Below are 18,622 nucleotides of genomic sequence, written 5' to 3'. Positions count from 1 at the left end.
CCCCAACCTGGGGCAGGCACAGGCGTGTCCACCCTGGAAAAACTGGCAAATGGTATCCATGTCCTCATTAATTACAATGCTCTCAACTCCTCCCAGCAGGGCCAAGGCTGTGCACGCAGGGAACAGCAAATGTATGCCATGCTGTGGTTGAGGGAAGATCAAGTGTCTAATCGAGGAGGAAGGGGTGAGCCAGGGAAGACGTTGAAAGCGTTAGCTGCATCCCCAGCCTTCTAAACGCAGCTGATGGAAAATAACAGATCTGCTGAACAAACGCTTTCCTCAAACGGGGAAGAGGAGGTTCTTTGCTGGGGCAGCCCTGCCATCTTGGGGAGACTCCAGCTCTCACTGCTCATGAGACCGAAGCAGTACAGTGAATGTGGAAGAGTAGGGAGCATGCAGGCCACTCCTCCAAGATCCTATTGCCTCGTTGTGAGTCACAGGCCTTCCTGTTCAGCCAGTTCTTACTCTCAACCACGTGGAATGAGACAGACCAGGTGGCAACACTTGCCAGGAGCCAAGAGATGGGCATTGGGGATACCCAGCCTGAGCCCGCCAGTCCCTGGATTAGATATTTCATCCTGGAGGGAGGGAGTGTCGCAACAAACAACAGGTCCCAGGTGTATCTGACACTGGCTTGGTCCATTTACCCATGAACTGACTGAATAGTAGAAAACCAAGTGTGCCAGGGCTGGGCACAGAAGACACCAGGGTAAAGGAGACAGCAGACTCTGCCAACAAGAAGCTCAGTCCATAGCAAGAGGCAGATAAGCCAAGAAACGCTTACAAACCCAAGGTGACACACACCAGTAGTGTCTCTTCCAAGGACCACTTTTTGTTTGTTTGTTTACTTGTTTGCCTGGTTTTGAGATGGTAGCCCAGGCTACCCTCAAACCAAAGGCAATCCCCATGCACTGGTCACTCAAGTGCTAGTATTTCCAGTGGGTGGCACATTTAGCTTCTTTTTTTAAAAAACAAAACAAAACAGTGTATATTAAATCATCTTAAAAAATGTCAGGCCAGAGGTAGAGTTCAAGGTCTCAACCCTAGAAGAATTACAGCAACTAGGGAACACTGAGGCGTGGGAGATAGTATCTACCCTAGGAAAAGCACACCAAATGGCTATCCAATGCCACATGGTCAGCCCTGAAAACACACATACAGATAACAACACTATACAGACTGAGCACGTTGTATTTGTACATTTGGGAAAATATATGTATATATCTATATACACACATAGGCACATTTACACATACATATATTTGCATGCATATATAAATATATACAAGAAAATTCATGTATAGGAAAAAAAGCCAAGAATCTGAAAGAAAGGGGAGGTACAAAGGAGCTGGAGGGAGAAAAGCAAAGGGGAAAATGATATGTGTGTGTGTGTGTGTGTGTGATGCTCGGCTTCTATGAGTAGTTGCTACAATAAAGGTGAATGCGCAGACATCTCAGTTCCAAGCTGACCAAACATCTGTCCCTCATTCTCACTAGATACAGAAGATCATAAGCAGCAACTCAGCCTTTGCCACATTTGTGATGTAAGCAGCTCTCAGTACTCATGAGCTGGTATTCAAGAAGGCTTGGCTACGGTTACCAGCGTGGGACTATGACATTAGGAAAATGAAGAGCTAGCTACTCCAGACTGACCCCGCTCTTCAGGTCACTACTCACTATTTCCTGCCACCATTTCCTCCGTGTTCATCTACCTACACAATGCTTGGTCCTCTAGGTGACTTTACCCTCTCTAGACAGCCCCAGGCCAGGGACCACAATCTGCCATGCAGCTTGTGACTGGGAAACTGAGTTCCAGATTCAGGGATTTGGGAAAGTTTAGACGTGTCTCCTGGTACGCAGCAGCTGGTGTCTTCTCCATAAAAGGTCTTAGATGATATCATCCCGAAGGTCCCTTTCCAACTAACACCTGACTCATAACCCAATAAAACAGCCAACCATCTCCAGTTGTCTCCGGCTGTGCCGGGAGTTAAGTGCATGGTTCTGGAGTGAGGCTGCCTGCCTGGGTTTAAGCTCTGCCTTGGCCTTGGGCAAGGTACTGACCTGGTGTCTTCACCTGAATGACATAACAGTATCTCCTCTGCAGTAAAGCTAGAGGGTGGCCTGAGATACTTCAGTGCACTGTGTCTGACATGCCAACGTCTACTAAGTACAAATGACGTTTATCTATAAGATCTTCATTGGAGAGCAAGCACAGGTGGCTCACACATAAAATATCCCAGATCTCCATAGGGAGGCTGAGGCAAAGGGATTGCGTGCCTGAATCACATAGTGAGTTCCACGCCAGCCTGGGCTACAGTGTAAGACCCTGTCCCAACCCTCGAGCTCCCAATAAAGAGCTTTATAGGGAAAAGGAACAGGTGAGTCTCGATGGCTTTGTATAAAGCCCTGAGCCAGGAAAAACTCAGGGAGTGAGTAGGAGGCAGCCTCTCAGCTGGGAAAGGAAATTACCCTCAGGTGCCCTCACTGAACCCCCATTAGAGTAGTCAGGTGTTTTATCTGCCTTTATCCCTTCCTTTATCGGGCAATAAAGATGCTAAAAGGAAAAGTTGGGTAGAAGGGCTTTTAAGAACATGGACTGCCCCCCAACCAAACCTCCACAGACAGACAGGGATGCTGGGCAAGAGACCATGAGGGAAAAGGTGGGCGGGTGGGTCCCTTACTCCAAGGACTTCTGGGATAGGCGCCAAGATAAAGTTTCAAGAAAGGAATGTCCAGAGATCTGGAGACAGAAGCACTAAGCAATTATGGCCACCCATAAAATGAGATTCTCTGCTCCTCAGGCCAAAACTCTCGAATCCTAACCAAAGAAGACGAAACCTATTCAAGGCATACAAGGGCTAGGAAGGATGGGGTGGGTCACACCCAGCACTATAATGTCAGAAAACTGATTGTCATGAGTTTGGGATTAACCCGGGCTACATAGTGAGTTTCAGCTTAGCCTGGACTGCAGTATGAGACCATGACGACCACGGGCGCACACACGCAGTGGGGCTGGAGATGAAGTTAGGTGAGCCCGAAGGTCCTTGCCTAGGACCCTGAAATTTAGCCCTTGGCACCTCAAAAAGTAATAATGAAATGTAAGGGGAGACTAACTACAACATTATGAGTAAGTTGGGGCTCCCCAAGGTCAGTAAGAAGAAAAAGCACTCAATAGCCCACGGTCTGAATATGAGGGGCAAAATACCCTACTGTAGTTCTAGGAGACCCCATCCTACTGAACCAAAAGAATGAGGGCATGACAGCCACAGCTTTCATGGTCTGGTGAGCCCACCTCTAAGGTTTTCCCCAGTGGGAAGCCAGCACCGGGGGCAAAGCCAGCTCCCAGAGGTGCACACTTCCCACCTGCCCTGGGCATCCTCTGCCCTTTTGCTCCTCGGAAAGGGAGTTACTGGAAGTCAGCTACTTCAACGGCAGGTACAGGGTTCCCTAAAAGAGAAGATGCTTCAACCTGGGGTGCCCCAGCTGACAGTAAAGTCAAGACCTTTGAGTATGAGTGTCACTTCCCCCAGAAAGAACACAAGTGAAAGAATGTTTCCTAATTGGCCCAAACTGCCAAGGCTTACTACTCTGGACTCCATCTTGCAACCTCTCCCAAGAACCACTGCCTCTGTCCCTGGAAAGGTAGCACCAGCCCCCCTCCCCCACCCCCCACCCCCCGGGCCCCAGCTCAAATGTCTACCTTGTGTAGAAAGCTGACAGAAAACTCCCAGGAGGAGAGCACCAATCTTCCCCAGTGGCTCCCTGAAACAAAGGCACCTCCCATAGCTTTCTAGTTGGTTCCCCCACCCCCACCCCCGTGAGTCTGGTAGAACCTTCTGCTGAAAACTGCGGTCGCACAACCTCAAAAGAGGGGGGTAGAAGAGAAAAAAAGGAAAAAAAGAACGAAGAGGGTGTGGTTGTGCACATCTTTAACCCTAGCACCCAAGAGGCAGAAATATGTGGATCTCTGAGTTCCAGACCAACCCAGTCTACATAGCAGTTTTAGGCAAGCCAGGTAATAAAAAGAGGAAGCGGAGCTGGGAAAGCTGGGGCCGCAGCTCAGTTGGTAAAGTCCTTGCCTATCATACACAAAGCCATGAGTTTGATTCCAACACCACATAAAGCAGGTTCCATGTGAGCTGAGGCAGGAGGATCAGACCAAGATTTCAAGGTCATCCTCTGTGTATAGAGTTGGAGGCCAGCCTGAGCTATATGTCTCAAACAGGGAAAAGGTAAACAGAATTATTTACTGTAAATATTATTGTAGACTGCAATAGCCCCTCACTCACAAAATTTTTCTAGCACAAAATGTCTGAAGCTCCAAGGTTGGGAAAAGTGTGTGACGCCACCTCTAACCCAGTCCTTGGGATGTGCAGAGCCAGTAAAATAGGGATGAGGGATGAGGAGGTGTGCAGATGGAGCGGTACACAGAGAAAAGCCAGACTAGACTCCATGTTCAGGGCCTGAGAAGTGAAAGTTTCAAATTGCAAGAAAGTTGCAAGAAAAATGAAGCTGGAATGAGGGGGTAGCTGGAATCAGGAGTGTAGAAGAAGGCTCCCAGAATACTCCAGTCTGGCTCCGAGACTAGAACTTGGGAAACTCTTTGGGTGTCTGCAAGGAGTCCACAGACCAACTGACAGGGTCGTAGCTGTCAGAAGAATGATGATAAAAACGAATTCAGGGCTCTGGTGGCACCGATGCCATTGCTCAAGCCAAGCTGGAAACCAGCTACATGCCTACACCACTGGGTGAAAGGGTTCCCAGCACCATGAGTGAACACTGCACAGCCCTAAAGTTCCCCAGAGTCAGGCAAGCGTGTGAGCTCAAGAACAATTTGTTCTTACCAAGGCATCCGGGTGTTCTTACAAAAATAACCTTAAGTGATCTTGGGCAACTTAATCGTGACCTCAGTTCCATGTCAATACAATAAAGAACACTCGAAACAAACGTGCTTATCTTGGGAAGTTATTTGAATATTCATGAGCTAACCTTGTCTGGAACCTGGAACAGGGCTCTGTTTGCAGTCAGAGCAGGTGCTCTCCATTAAATTACACAATAGCAATGAGCAAAAGCGAGTAGACACTGCACTTGCCCACTAGGATGCCAAGTGAAGCTAGTTGTAGCTGGTTACTATCTACGACTTCCAAGTGCTAAGACAAGAATAAGATAATCTTAGAGGAGTTCCAGAAAAGTCCCAATCAGAAACCAGGCATGGTGGCCATGCCTTTCCTGCAGAGGCAGAGGAAAGTGCATCTCTGAGTTCAAAGCTACCCTGGTCTACAGGTGAGTGTCCAGCCTGCCAGGGATAATGAGAGGTGGAGGGTGGTAGGCAGATCTCTGTGATCTGGTCTACACTGTCTGGTCTACAAACAGGCGGACTCTGTAGAGGGACCTTGTCTCAAACCAAAAACAAAATATACCAAGCGTTTCTAAACCAGAGTTTCATCTTCTAACTCTTCCTCAGCTCAGAGACACTCCCAATATACTCTGCACCTCGTCTCAAACTTCGGGGGGATCAAACAGCTTTGCACACCTAAGCCAGATCAGGGAGTCTAAACTGGGAATCTAAATCCCTCGTGTGACACCTGGTTTTTTAAGTTACAGGCCTGATTCAATTCTGCCCCTATTGGTAGCTTAGAGGAAGTACATCCAAGTGTCCTGGGGTTGGGAGTGCAAAGAAAAACGTAAAGGAACAAAAGGCTCACATTGTGGTGCCCAGTCAGTCACCATAAAATGGGATGGGCACAGTCACCTGCATCTTGTAGGAACAGGCCTCCCAAGAGGCTCTGGGTCCTATGGCGAATGAACCACAAGACAGAAGTTAGAACTCACTTTCAGATACTCTGATTAATTCCCTTTCCACTCCCGGGAACTGACGATTCTACCGCATGTCCCTAGGGGTGTCTGTCTGTCGCGCATCCACAGTCCCATCACCGGAGAGAAAGTTCATAAAAAGAATTCAGATGTCCAAGAGGAAAATTCACTCTCCCTAGGACTAAAGAGTCTTCCTCCACTTTGTGTTTTAGGAATTGTCAAGAGATGGCTGAATCAATAGATAAGCCCAATGGAGCCTGCAAAATCGTGCCAGCCTAAAGGCAAATGTCTAAACAAACCGAATTAAAACGAAGGGCTACGTCCCAAGATATTCGAGAAAACCAACCGAGAAACTCAAATCAGGTGCCTCTCTCAAATCTGAGGTTCATCTGCCAGGGCCCTGGATACATCAAAAGCAACCGACCAACCTCTCCCACGCAGTCAGGACCATGAGAAGGGGGAGGGGGCTGGAACGTGGTCAAGGCACTTTCCCTAAAATCTGTTCCTGTGAGACACTGTAATTTCAAATGTGTAACTGAGCTCTAACACAAACCTCTGGACAGCACCCACCCTCGGCCCCCGCCCCATACTAGACCATTCCCTCTCCTAAATCCTGGACTAGGGCAGGAACCAATCCCGTAATCCTGGGTATTTTAGAAACTCAATTCTCCTGGGAGTTAGAGCGCTCTAGGCCTGGCTCCGGTCCACCCCCACCTCTCTAGCCCGAAGCGGAGAGCGAGGCACCAAGCAGGGCTGGAGGCGCTTTCTTATGTAAATGGCGCGCCGAGAGAACTGGAGTTTGCCGGGAAGGCAGAGTGAGGTGGGCTCAGGAAGGTCAGAGCGACTAAAGGTTCATTTTCAGAGACCAAGAAAACAAAACAAAAACAAATAAAAAGAAAAGAAAGAACTCTGGGGGTCGTGGGGTGGGAAGATGAGTCCATTCCGTGTAACTTTTAGTTCCAAATCAGAACATACTATCCAAAACCCGCCCCCAACTCGGAGGCCAGACACGGGGACGAGGCGGGGCGGTCCCCAGGAAGGTCTGCTGTGAGGGGGCGCCCCTTTCGAGCCTCAGTTCCGGGCAGTTCAGTTCCGGGGAGGGGGCGCGGCAGGCTAGTCTTTCTGCGCCCTTTCCCGCTCCTTCCTGGGTGGCTCTCTCTCCCCCACCCCACCCCCGATCCACCTCCAAGGAGCGCCACGAGGAACCGAAGGCCTCTCCAACGCATCCTTAATTTCAGGAGGGCCGGGCCCCAGCTGCTACACGCTTCCACCCCGCCTCCTCCCCTACGCAGGATTCTTCCCCACGTGCTCCTGCCGGAACTCGGGCTGCAAAAGGGGGCTCCTCCCACGTGGGCGCAGCAGTCTCAGACTACGTGCAGGGCGGCCGTCTCTTCAAGAAATTAGGGGCTCTAGGGGTGGGGAGGGTGTGCGCAGGTCCCGGGTAGGTGGGACTATCGATGGTGAGCGGTCAGGCCACGAGGGTGCCTAGCAGACGTGGCTACTCGCGCTCAGGTCTTTCCCAGCTACCCAGACTGGTTCCACGTCTCCAGCCCCGAAGGAGGAGGAAGCAGGTCCTCTGCGTGCTCCAGATTCCGGGAGAGCACGCAACTTGGTCCGAAGCGAGCCAGAAGCTCCGGCCCGTGCCAACTTACCTTCTGCACTTGGTTTTGGTTGAGCTCCGTGAATAAGCAGGCGATCATATGCGAGGCGATCATCCTGCTGCGGCTAGTCGGGGCCAAATAGAGAAACCGAGGCTCGAGCGCTACCGATGGAGCAGGCAGCGCAGTCCGACCGCTTTGAAACCAGGCCCGGGTGTCCGGCTGGGATCGAAGACTCCAGGAGCCACACAAAGAAGCTAAGCACGATGGCTCACCAGCTGAGGGCCTCGAGTTCCCAGAAACAGGGTTTTTTTCTTTTTTTCAATTCTTTAATCACAACTACTAGAAGGCACCTAAGTCTCACTCCTGCCGACCGGTCTAGCTGCTTAGCGTCCCGTCGCTAACTTCACTCACTGGGTCACTAAGGCTCAACTTCGGAAAAAATGACAGTTCTGTTCCAATCCGGCGATCGCACCTATCAGAGTCACTAGCGTGATGCTCCTGCCCTCGGATCTCTAAAGCAGAACAACTCCGCGTAGCCTGTGGTGTCCTGAGACTCCAGCACTGGAGTTAGTGCAACAATGTGGCTTATTGAGGGGCTGCCGGCTCTTTGGGCCGCCCCGGACAGTGACGTGGATGTGCTCATTGGCTGCGGGAAGAGGGTGTGTGCGCTCTCCGGCTGTCCGCCCGCGGTCCACAGCCAATCAGCTCCTAGAGCCCGCGGGCGCGGCTGCTCCAGCACCCAAGCAGGCGGCGGGAGAGACGCGCCCGAGGCTAGGGGCGGAGCTGGGCGCCAGAGTTGGGACGTGTGTTCCGTGGCTAGAGCTCAGGACTCCAGGGCGCATGAGCCACCGCCGCGTCAGGCTCAGCTTCGGGTGGGGGGCGCGTGATCGCGGACCCAAGAGATGTTGGGCGACTGGAAAGACAAGTGATCGTAGCAGCACACGCCATAATCTGGTATCTGGGGATCATGTGAGGGGCTGCCACTGCCCTGTCACAAGTCTGAAGCACCGTGATTCTCATCTTAATTGTAGCTCTACGAGTCAGCGGATCCCTGAAGCGAAGCCATTACAAAAGTCAGCCCTTCTTAATATCACACCAATATAGCATATGGATTTTACTAACCCCGTTTTACAGATTGGGGACCTAGGCACTGTGCTGTTAGTGAATTTTGCCCAAGGTCACACCCCTAACAAATGGTAGATGAAGACAGGAACACAACTTACTCTGAAATGCAATTCCCCCACCCCCAGTATATTACCCAGCCTTTCTTGAAGCCAGCAAAGGCTGGAGAGAAACTTTGTCGGTGGCTGGGACTGATAGATGGGAGGAGAAAGGGCACCTGTAACAGCTTGATCCTAGGCTCAAGTGGTGTGAAATGGTTTATAGATGCTGAGAAGAGCCCACCTCAACCTCAGCTCATGCCTGATACCAGACTCTAAGTTGACATTTATGAGTAGATGTCATCAATATTGAAATAGCATCTCAGATGACATGAGGTTGGTGCTGGTGGAGAATGGAAAGCCAGGAGTTTGAAAGTTACATGGAAGGAAGACAAAGCCTACCATTTCCAAATAATCTTACTCCCCAAGCCCTCTCTCCACCTCCAGAGTGGCATGTGCCACTTACTGGGGATCTAACATGGGAATTTGTGCGTGCTAGAAAAGCACCCTGCCCACTGAGGTACACCCCAGTCCTAAAAAGGCTCTGCTGAGCTGCTTCTATCACTTTCTCTGATGTGGTTCATCTATTTCCTCTCTGGGTGATCCCTCTTAGCGCCATCGTCAGCAGTTACACCATGAGCACACAGGTAACTCACAAACCTAATCTACAAGCAAGGACTTTCCCCAGGGCTTCTGGCTTTCTTAACCAGCTGTCATTTGTCATCCCTGTGGAGGTGACTAGCATCTCACACTTAACATGCACTAGGCTGAACTTCCCAAGGTTTTTTTTTCCCCCTTTACCAATTGTCTCCACAAATGACGTCACCATCCATGGTTTTCTCCCTGCTCTTACATCTATTCACACCATCAGTGAACAGTTAGTCTAACTTAGCAAATCAAAGAGGCCAGACCCTCATGGCCAGGCCACCAATGACTCCACCAGAGCCCATGTAATTTCACTTAGCTGCCATTTTTAGGTACCTCTAGCTTGACCACTGTGATCCCTCGTTCACTCAGGAGCTAAAGAGACGTGTTTAAAATACAAACCAGTGCTTCATGTAGTGGCACACACTTGTAGTTCCAGTGATTCAGAGGTGGAGGCAGAAGAGTCAGGAATTCAAAGCCAACTTGGATAGCTTGAGACACTTGATAGATAGATAGATAGATAGATAGATAGATAGATAGATAGATAGATAGATAGGAGATAAGATTAGATTGGTTGATAGATATATACCAGACTGTCTTGGGGGGGGGGTCTTAAAACCATTGTTTTACTTCAACTAAAATCCAAACTCCTAAGAGTGACTATTAGAAATAATTTTAATCCCAGCACTAGGGAGGCAGAGGCAGGTGGATTTCTGAGTTCGAGGCCAGCCTGGTCTACAGAGTGAGTTCCAGGACAGCCAGGGCTATACAGAGAAACCCTGTCTCGAAAAACCAAAAAAATAAATAAATAAATAAATAATAATAATAATAATAATAATTTTTAAGGCTGGACGTGGTGGCACACGCCTTTAATCACAGCACTTGGGAGACAGAGGCAGGCATATCTTTGATAGGTAAACCAGGCCAGCTTGGTTTACCAAGCAAGTAGACTTGGTAGGGATACTCAAGGAAACCCTGTCAAGAAGAAGGAGTGGGGAGGGGGAGGAGGAGGAGGAGGAGGAGGAGGAAGAAGAAGAAGAAGAAGAAGAAGAAGAAGAAGAAGAAGAAGAAGAAGAAGAAGAAGAAGAAGAAGAAGAAGAAGAAGAAGAAGAAGAAGGAGAAAGAAGTTTTAGAGCCAGGCAACAGCACTTTGTGAGTTCAAGGCTGCAAGCATGGTCAACAAATTCCAGAACAGCCAGTGCTACACAGAGAGACCCTGTCTTGGAAAAAAAACAAAATTGAAAACGAAACAACAACAACAACAAAAAACAAACAAAAATGTTTCTGTCTCAGCCCCCACACCCAGGCGGTGAGATCTAAGGTATGTGCCACCACACTCGGCTTATTTTCTAAGGGTTATCGTCCTTCTGTCCTACCTGACTGAACAAGAGTCTGCATCTACATTGTTCCCTTCTATTTGCAGGGCCTCAGGTGGGGGCACTCTATCACGTGGGAGGCATTTACTGTGTGAGTTACTAGATGATTTAGCGATGACTCTTATGTCACATATGATTATAGGACACCAAAGAGAGACTTTCATTTTTTATATTAGTTCTCAAGCCCTTTCCACTGGTCTGTCCTCGCAGCTCACCGGGATCTTTGACCCAGTTACAGCAGCTTCATAACCCAGCTTTCCTCTCTTGATGCAGATAAACCAGAGGCGTCTGATACAGACTCCAAGATGCTTAAAGCAGAGGCTGAATCCTCATCTGATGTGTTTCTGTAGGACAGAAGCTGCCTTCCACATGAATGGGAGGAAAGGATCAGGCCAGGGGAAGAAGAGACAGGAACTCCCAGATAAGATAAAGAAAGAGGCAAGACTAGGGTGAAGCACGGAGTCTGATTAAGGCTTTAGGTGTTCAGAAGTCTGAGGCAGAATTGATGGCATAGGTTAAAGATAAGCAGCAGCAAAGAAAAAAAAAAAAAAGGCCTACTTCCTAGACACGCTTTGGATGCTGGCAGGATGGCTCAGTGGGTAAAGGCGCTTGTTGCTGCTAAACCTTGACTACTTGAGTTTGATCCCTAAGACCCATTCGGTCAAAGGAGAGAATCGACTCAGGAAAATTGCCTTCTGACTTTCACACACATACCATGGCATGCATGCACCTACACGCATAGGCACACATGTAATAAAAATATTTTAGAGACACTTAAAACCCAATAGTTAAATCAGTATATAAAATCATTTACCTCAGACGTCTAGGATCAAAATCAGTGGGCGCCAGTCAGCTGTGATCTCCTCCCTGTGGGGTAATCGTATTCCTTTGTTTATTTTGAGACAGGGTCTCATGTGGCCCAAGATGGCCTCTAGCTAACCATGCAGCCAAGGACCATCTTAAGCTTCCCATTCTCCTGCCTCCCCCTCCCCAGCTCTGAGGTTACAGGCACTGACCACCTCATCTACCTTCTTTAGGTCTAGAGATGGAGAGGCAAACCCGAAGATTCACACATGCCAAGCAAGAGTTCCATCAACTGGGCTCTATCCACCGTATCTCACACACACTTGTGCACACACTTCGGCTCTCTCTCCAGTCTCTTTTCTGGTCCCATTTTATGAGCACTAAATCATGGTCACAGAGTGCTTTATGTGATCTCTTACAAAATTCCCAGAAACCCTGGGAGGTGGCTGGAATAAGTCCAGTGATATTCCCTAACCCATCTGTATGTGACAAATCACGGGACAGCTACCCACACAAAATGGAAGTTTGTAGCTTTGACTTTTCTGACCTCAAGATTCTTAGAGTTTATTTTATTTCTCCCTCTCTCCCTCTCTCTCTCCCCATGAGTGCATACAGGCACCAACCTTGAAGGCTGGTCGAGCAGCCATATGACTTACACTCCACATCCCAAGAGAAAAATCAATCAGTACATGTTTATTAAGCCCTTTACAGGGTGCAGAACACTCACACAGAAATGCACACACACAAACACATACACACAGAGGGGGAGGGTTAAGGATTACTGTTTAATTTAAGACATAAAATGAACACACAGAACAAATAATACAGACCAGAAAATGGATCCATAAAAGCCAAGTATGTCTGTGTCTTTAGATGTAGGGGAGTCTGGGAGTGTCAACTAGAGATGGACCAATAGATATGAATCCCATCTTTCTGATCTCACACCCGGTTGGTCCTGCTCCTGGCCCTGGCTTTGGCCCTGCATGAGATGGACCTGAGTCTACTTAATGCTACAGGAAACTCTCCTGGAAAATCCTACTCTGCTCAAGACCTCAATCTGCAAAATGGTCCTATTTAAAAATGAAGACCTATGCCAGGCATGGCAGCACAGGCCTTTAATTTCCATACTTGAGAGGCAGAGGCAAGGGGATGGCTGGGAGTTCTAGGCCAGTTTGGTCTCCATACCAAGTTCCAGGTTAGCCAAAGCTATGTAGTGAGACCGTGCGTGCGCCTCCTTTTTATGTCAATTTGAAATAGCCTAAAGTCACCTGAAAGAAGGGAACTGCAATTGAGAAAATGCCTTTCTATATCAGGCTTTAGGCAAGCCTATAGGATATATTCTTAATTAGTGACTGATGTGGGAGGGTGCAGCCCATGTTGAGTGGCACCGTCCTATGCTGGTGGTTCTGGATTGCTGGTGGTGGTGGTAGAGATGTTTTCCCTTTCTTTCTTTTTCTTTTTTTCTTGGTTTTTTTGAGACATAGTTTCTCTGTGTAGGCCTGGCTGTCCTGGGACCCGCTCTGTAAGACCAGGCTGGCCTCAAACTCAGAGATCCAACTGCCTCTGCCTTCCAAATCCTAGGATTAAAAGCTTGTGCTGCTACCACCCATCTCAGTCCTGGGTTCTCTAAGAGAACAGGTTGAGTGAGCCATGAGGAGCAAGTCAGTAAGCAGCATCCCTCCATAGCTTCTGCAGGCAGCTCCTGCCTCCAGGTTTCTGGGCAGTCTGAGTCCCTCTGCCTTGGTCTCACTCAAGGACTGTGTGATTCAGCATTATGTAAGGCAAATTAACCCTTTCCTCCTCAACTCGCTTTTGCTTATGGTGTTTCATCTCACACAGTAATAATAACCCTAACTAAGAGAGCCTGTCAGAAGAAGAAGAAGAAGAAGAAGAAGAAGAAGAAGAAGAAGAAGAAGAAGAAGAAGAAGAAGAAGAAGAGGAAGAGGAGGAGGAGGAGGAGGAGGAGGAGAGAAGATCAAGGAGGAGAAAAAAGAAAGAAAGAAAGAAAGAAAGAAAGAAAGAAAGAAGAAAGAAAGAAAGAAAGAGAGAAAGAAGGCAGGAAGGAAGGAAAAGAAAGAAAGAAAGAAAGAAAGAAAGAAAGAAAGAAAGAAAGAAAGAAAGAGAGAGAGAGAGAAAGAAAAGAAAAGAAAAGAAAAGAAAAGAAAAGAAAAGAAAAGAAAAGAAAAGAAAAGAAAAGAAAAGAAAAGAAAAGAAAAGAACAAGCCTAGCACAGGGGTATGGGCCTTTAATCCTAGCACTTGGGAGACAAAGGCAAGAAAATTTCTTGGTATACTTAGTCAACCTGGTATAATTAATGAATTCCAGCATAGCCGGAGCTACATTGTACGACCTTGTCTTAAAAAAAAAAAAAGAGGAAAGGAGAGCAGGAACAAACTAAAACTTACATAGTTTGAGGCATAAGTGACAAGCAAGATTATGTAAATAAATATTTAAACAATATTCACAACTCCTTATACCTTGTGATCTTTTGGGGTTCCTTGAAGTGGGAGACCCACCCTAATGGTGGTGGGCACCATCCCATGGCCTGGGGTTCTGGACTGAACAGAAAGGAGAAAGGCAGCTGAGTGCCAGCGTTCATTCCTCTCTGCTTCCTGACTGTGGATGCAGTGTGAACCGCTGCCTCAAGACTCTGCCACCCCGCCCCCCTTCCCTCCACAAATACCCTCAACTTGTGAGCCACGATGAGCCCCTTCCTTCCTGAGTTGCCTTTGTCAGGTATTTTGACACAGTGAGCAGAGAGGTGGAAAATGAGACCAGAGATCTGGGGAAAATGGTGAAGCCCCATTTCCACCCTATCCCCCACCCCCATCAGCAGGAGGAGGTAGAGTAATGAAAGCAGTTAACAAAATACAGAATACAAACCAGACAAGGTCTTGCTAACAGAAAGAATGTGGAAAGGAGGGAGGTGGGAGCTCCCAAGACAGTGGTCCTCAGCTTCCGCTACTCTGGGGAACTCTTGGCTACTCTTGAATGCCCTAAGGATCAGGGCCAGGGGTCCCCCATGGATGGCAGTGAGTGGGTCTCTCCATAGAGAGTATGGAAGCAAGTGGAAACCCTTTCGTCAGTCTGTTTTGTTGTGTTTTATTGTCATTGTCACTGGCAATTCTAAACTGTGACTGTGATGAAATACTCTCCTCTCAATCCCGCCCTTCTAACCGTGTATAGCTCACTGTGTCACAATCGCCTGCTGGGGCTTTAACAGCACCAGACGTTCACAGCATACCTTCCTCCATTAGAGTTTAGAGCAAAAGCCAACATTCCCAGGCATAGAAACGGTTCTAAGAGCTCAGAGACTGGGACAAGGAGGGGCCTAACAGGACCTCAGGAGTTTCACTTCCTTTTAGGCTAACCTATGTCTCTCAAAGCAATACACCTCAACACAGTGTCAAGCAAGAGGCCGACTCTAACAGTTCTCTGAAAAATGAACAAGGTTCCCTCAAACATTCAGCAAATCATGGGAAGAAAGGTATTTGCCTACTGTATTATATACTCGTGCATATGTGTGTGTTTGCATGTACGCATGCATGCATGTATTGTATGCATATGCATGCCTGTGTATATGTATATGTATGTGTGTATGTGTCTTGATTTTTGTTACTAAAACTTAACTGTGGACCTCAGGGCCTGGCTTTCAGGACCCTCCTGACCTCTGTGTCCCCTGCTGGAACTGCAGGCCTGCACTGCCACATAGAGCTCCATTTGCTTTTCCTACTTTGATTCCCGTGTTGCTCTTGCCTGTTTGTTCGCTTATTTGTTTTAGACAAAGCTTCACACTGTAAGCCCAGGCTAGCCTCAAACTAGTGACATCCTTCAGCCTCACCCTCCGAAGTGCTAGGATTACAGATGTGAGACATCACGCCTCCTGGATTTGTTTCTTTCTTCTTCTTATCTATTATGACGATGATTATCATCATCATCAGTACAAGCAAGCATGTGCATGTCCGCGACATCAAGTAGAAGTCAGAGGACGACTTGCAGGGAGGCAGACTTCTTCCACCACGTGGCTCCTGGGCTCACACTTGGGTTTGCCAAGTGCATTTACCCACTGAACCATCTCATCAGCCCCTCATTCGTTTTATAAAGAGAAAGTGATGGGGCCCTGCCTGAAAAAGACTAAAAGGTGCCATAAAAGAAAGCGCCATAGAGGAATTCCTCTAGCTGGAAAAGAGCCTATACAAAATTATACCCAGGAGGGCTGGGGAGATGGCTCATCTGTTAAGAATACCTACTCCTCAATTCCCAGTAACTACATGGTGGCTCGCAACCATCTGTATTGAGATCCAATGCCCTCTTCTGGGGTGTCTGAAGGCAGCTACAGTGTACTCATACTCATATACCTAAAATAAATAAATAAATATCTTTAAAAAAAAAAGAAAAAAGAAAAAGAATACCTACTCCTCTTGCTGAAGACCTCTGAATTCAGCTCCCAGCACCCACAGATAGCGGATCACAACTGCCTGTGAACTACAGTTCCAAGGGATCCAACACCCTCTTCTGGCCTCCACGGGCACTGCATTCACATGTGGACATACCCACTCACAGACCTAGACACATACATGCAAATAATCAAAGTGAATCTTTTGAAAAATTCACACCAGATACAGAGTATCATCTCCTATATAAAGAGTATCTGCAAGTCACTAAGAAATACCCAACCCTCCAGGAAAGGACACAGGGACTTCATAGGACAACAGCAAATGATCAATTGGACGTCTGAGAAGAAGACTGCCATTAGCCACAATATTGAAAATGCAAGCTTAGGGCTACAGAGATGGCCAGCAGTTAAGAGCACTTGTTGCTCTTGCAGTGAACATGGGTTCTGTTCCTGACAACCACAGAGCAGCTCATATCTGTCTGGAACTCCATTTCCAGGATATCCAATGCCTCTTCTGATCTCCAAGGAATCCTGTATGGATGTGGTACAGGAACATACATCCAGGCATGCACAAACATATACAATAAATACTTTACAAAAGAAAATGCAAAATATGATCCAGGTGTGATGGCTCCCATCAATCATCCTTTCAGGATGGCTCCTTTTAGGAGGCTGAACCAAGAAGATGGTCATGAGTTCAAAGCCAGCCTTAGCTAGAATGAGATCCTATCTCAAAAAAAAAAAAAAAAAAAAAAGGTGGGGGAGACATTCAGAAGGAAAGAAGGAGAGAGAGAGAGAGAGAGAGAGAGAGAGAGAGAGAGAGAGAGAATTCTCCCCACCTGCATCTCCCAGGTTACAAGGTTAGGAGAGTCACCACCACACTGACTTATACATTCTTGTACCAGGTGCATGTATAGCTACTCACCCAAAACAGGAATTAAACTGGGAAAAAACTTCCTGCCATGAAGGCCTATAATCAAGTCGAAAGGCTTTGAGCTGGGAGTGATGACACTGTTTCAAATGTTTTCTGCATTAAAGAAAAATGCAACCCCCCTAAACACCCCAGTCCTCTTTCATCAGAACCCATGAGACAGAAGACAGGACTCCAGGGGCTCCGAACCGCACGCCAAAGGTAACAATTAGAATCCAAGGAGACTCTGTGTGTTTGGACCCCCGCGTCTGGCCGTTCAGGCAAATGTGCTGGTCTCGTCATCTACATGTGACACCTGGACTGGGGCTGTCCCTCAGTTGGTAGACTGCTTGCGAAGCAAGAGTAAAACCCTGAGTTTGATCCTTAGCACCACATAAACTGGATTTGAGTGCACCTGTAATCCAAGCACTCAAGAAATGAAGTCCAAGGTCATCTTTGGATAAGCAAAAAAGGTTAGCCTGCAATACAAGAGATCCTGTCTCAAAAAATAAAGTTAAATAGTAAGTAAATGCATACATAAATAAGCCTGACCCTTGTAACACCTCAGTGCCAGTTTGACCCCTCTGCCAGGCTGAGCTTCTTATCGCTTACTGTCCCAGAAGCACAATTGGCCCTTGCTTCTACAGCTGCCCCCATTCCTACCCCCTGACAGTAGGAGCTCAGGATTCTTCGGATGAACTTGCAAAATCCCCAAGTATCCTTACTAACCTCCTGTCATCTCAATGATGGGAAATGTGCCCCCCTATAATTAAGACAGCGCTTGTCCCAGCAGGCATGAGTGGGGCCCTGTTCTTGGCAGCTCCTGCAAATCACTGGTGTCTCTCTGTAGGCCACACTCTCCCGGGGACTTCAGTTAGGATGGTTTCAGATGCAAGTAACAAAATACTCTTCCTCCAACAATAAGGAGATTTGTTGTTTCAATTCAAAGGCTCCCCAGTGGTGGGACAGGCTCCAGGCCCATGCGTCAGGGCTGTGTCCAAGTTCTCAGAGAATCTCTTGGCCCTGCTTCCACCCCTGAGTTGACTTCATCTTAAAACTGATGGTAAGGTGATTTCAGTATATCTGGGTTCTGACCATGAATGAGATTCGAAGAAAAAGAAAAGAACCATCTCTCCTTTTAGGTGTAGGGTATACATACATGCTTGGTGTCTGCGTGCCTGTGAAGGCTTACTTGAGTAGGCCTCCCCCTCCCCCTCCCCCTCCCCCTCCCCCTCCCCCTCCCCCTCCCCCTCCCCCTCCCCCTCCCCCTCCCCCTCCCCCTCCCCCTCCCCCTCCCCCTCCCCCTCTGGGAAAAAACTTCCTGCCATGAAGGCCTATAATCAAGTCGAAAGGCTTTGAGCTGGGAGTGATGACTGTTTCAAATGTTTCCCTCTCCCTCCTCCTCCCTCCTCCTCCCTCTCCCTCCTCCTCCCTCCTCATTTGGCAGCCCCTCATTTATGTAGGCTTGGCTGTCCTAGAACACCAGATAGGCCTGGAACACACAGAGATTCACCTGCCTCTGCCTCCTGAGAGCTACAGCATTCCACCACGAAGCCCAGCAGTTGTCCTGTTTTGTTTTGACACTGTCTCTCACTGTTAGATCCCTCAAACTGAACTTAAGAATGGTTGTGAGCCACCATATGGGCACTGGAACCCAAATTTAGGTTCTCTGCAAGAGGTAAAAGTGCTTACCTGCTGAACCATCTCTCTAGCTCCACCCCTTGTTCTTTTGAAGGCCATACAAAGAAAGCCCAGACTCCCCTTGTGGGAATTTCTTCTCCCATCTCTCATCTGCTAGGATTAGTCTAAGGGGACTTGGATCTTGTTCTTCTGACATAAAAAAAAAAAAAAAAAAAGATATTTCCTGAAACGTCTCAGTTATCTCTTTTTCTTCTTAATCTTATTGGCCATGAGGT

General features: G+C 47.9%; 1 protein-coding gene across 1 annotated transcript in view; it reads right to left on the bottom strand.

Moving 5' to 3' along the window:
* Nucleotides 1-7,984, bottom strand: part of Hk2 (hexokinase 2) — a 49,166-nt gene extending 41,182 nt beyond the window's left edge. Inside the window, exon 1 of the mRNA XM_021164876.2 lies at nucleotides 7,467-7,984. Coding sequence (XP_021020535.1) covers nucleotides 7,467-7,529 — 63 coding nt within the window. The 5' untranslated portion in view covers nucleotides 7,530-7,984. The remainder of the gene's footprint in view (nucleotides 1-7,466) is intronic.
* Nucleotides 7,985-18,622: the final 10,638 nt, after the last annotated feature.

The sequence above is a fragment of the Mus caroli genome, unplaced genomic scaffold (assembly GCF_978045245.1).
Source record: "Mus caroli unplaced genomic scaffold, Mus_caroli_1 scaffold_7, whole genome shotgun sequence".
NCBI classification, from domain to species: Eukaryota; Metazoa; Chordata; class Mammalia; order Rodentia; family Muridae; genus Mus; species Mus caroli.
The sequence above is the reverse complement of the archived record's forward strand: the minus strand, read 5'-3'. Positions and strand labels throughout refer to the sequence as shown.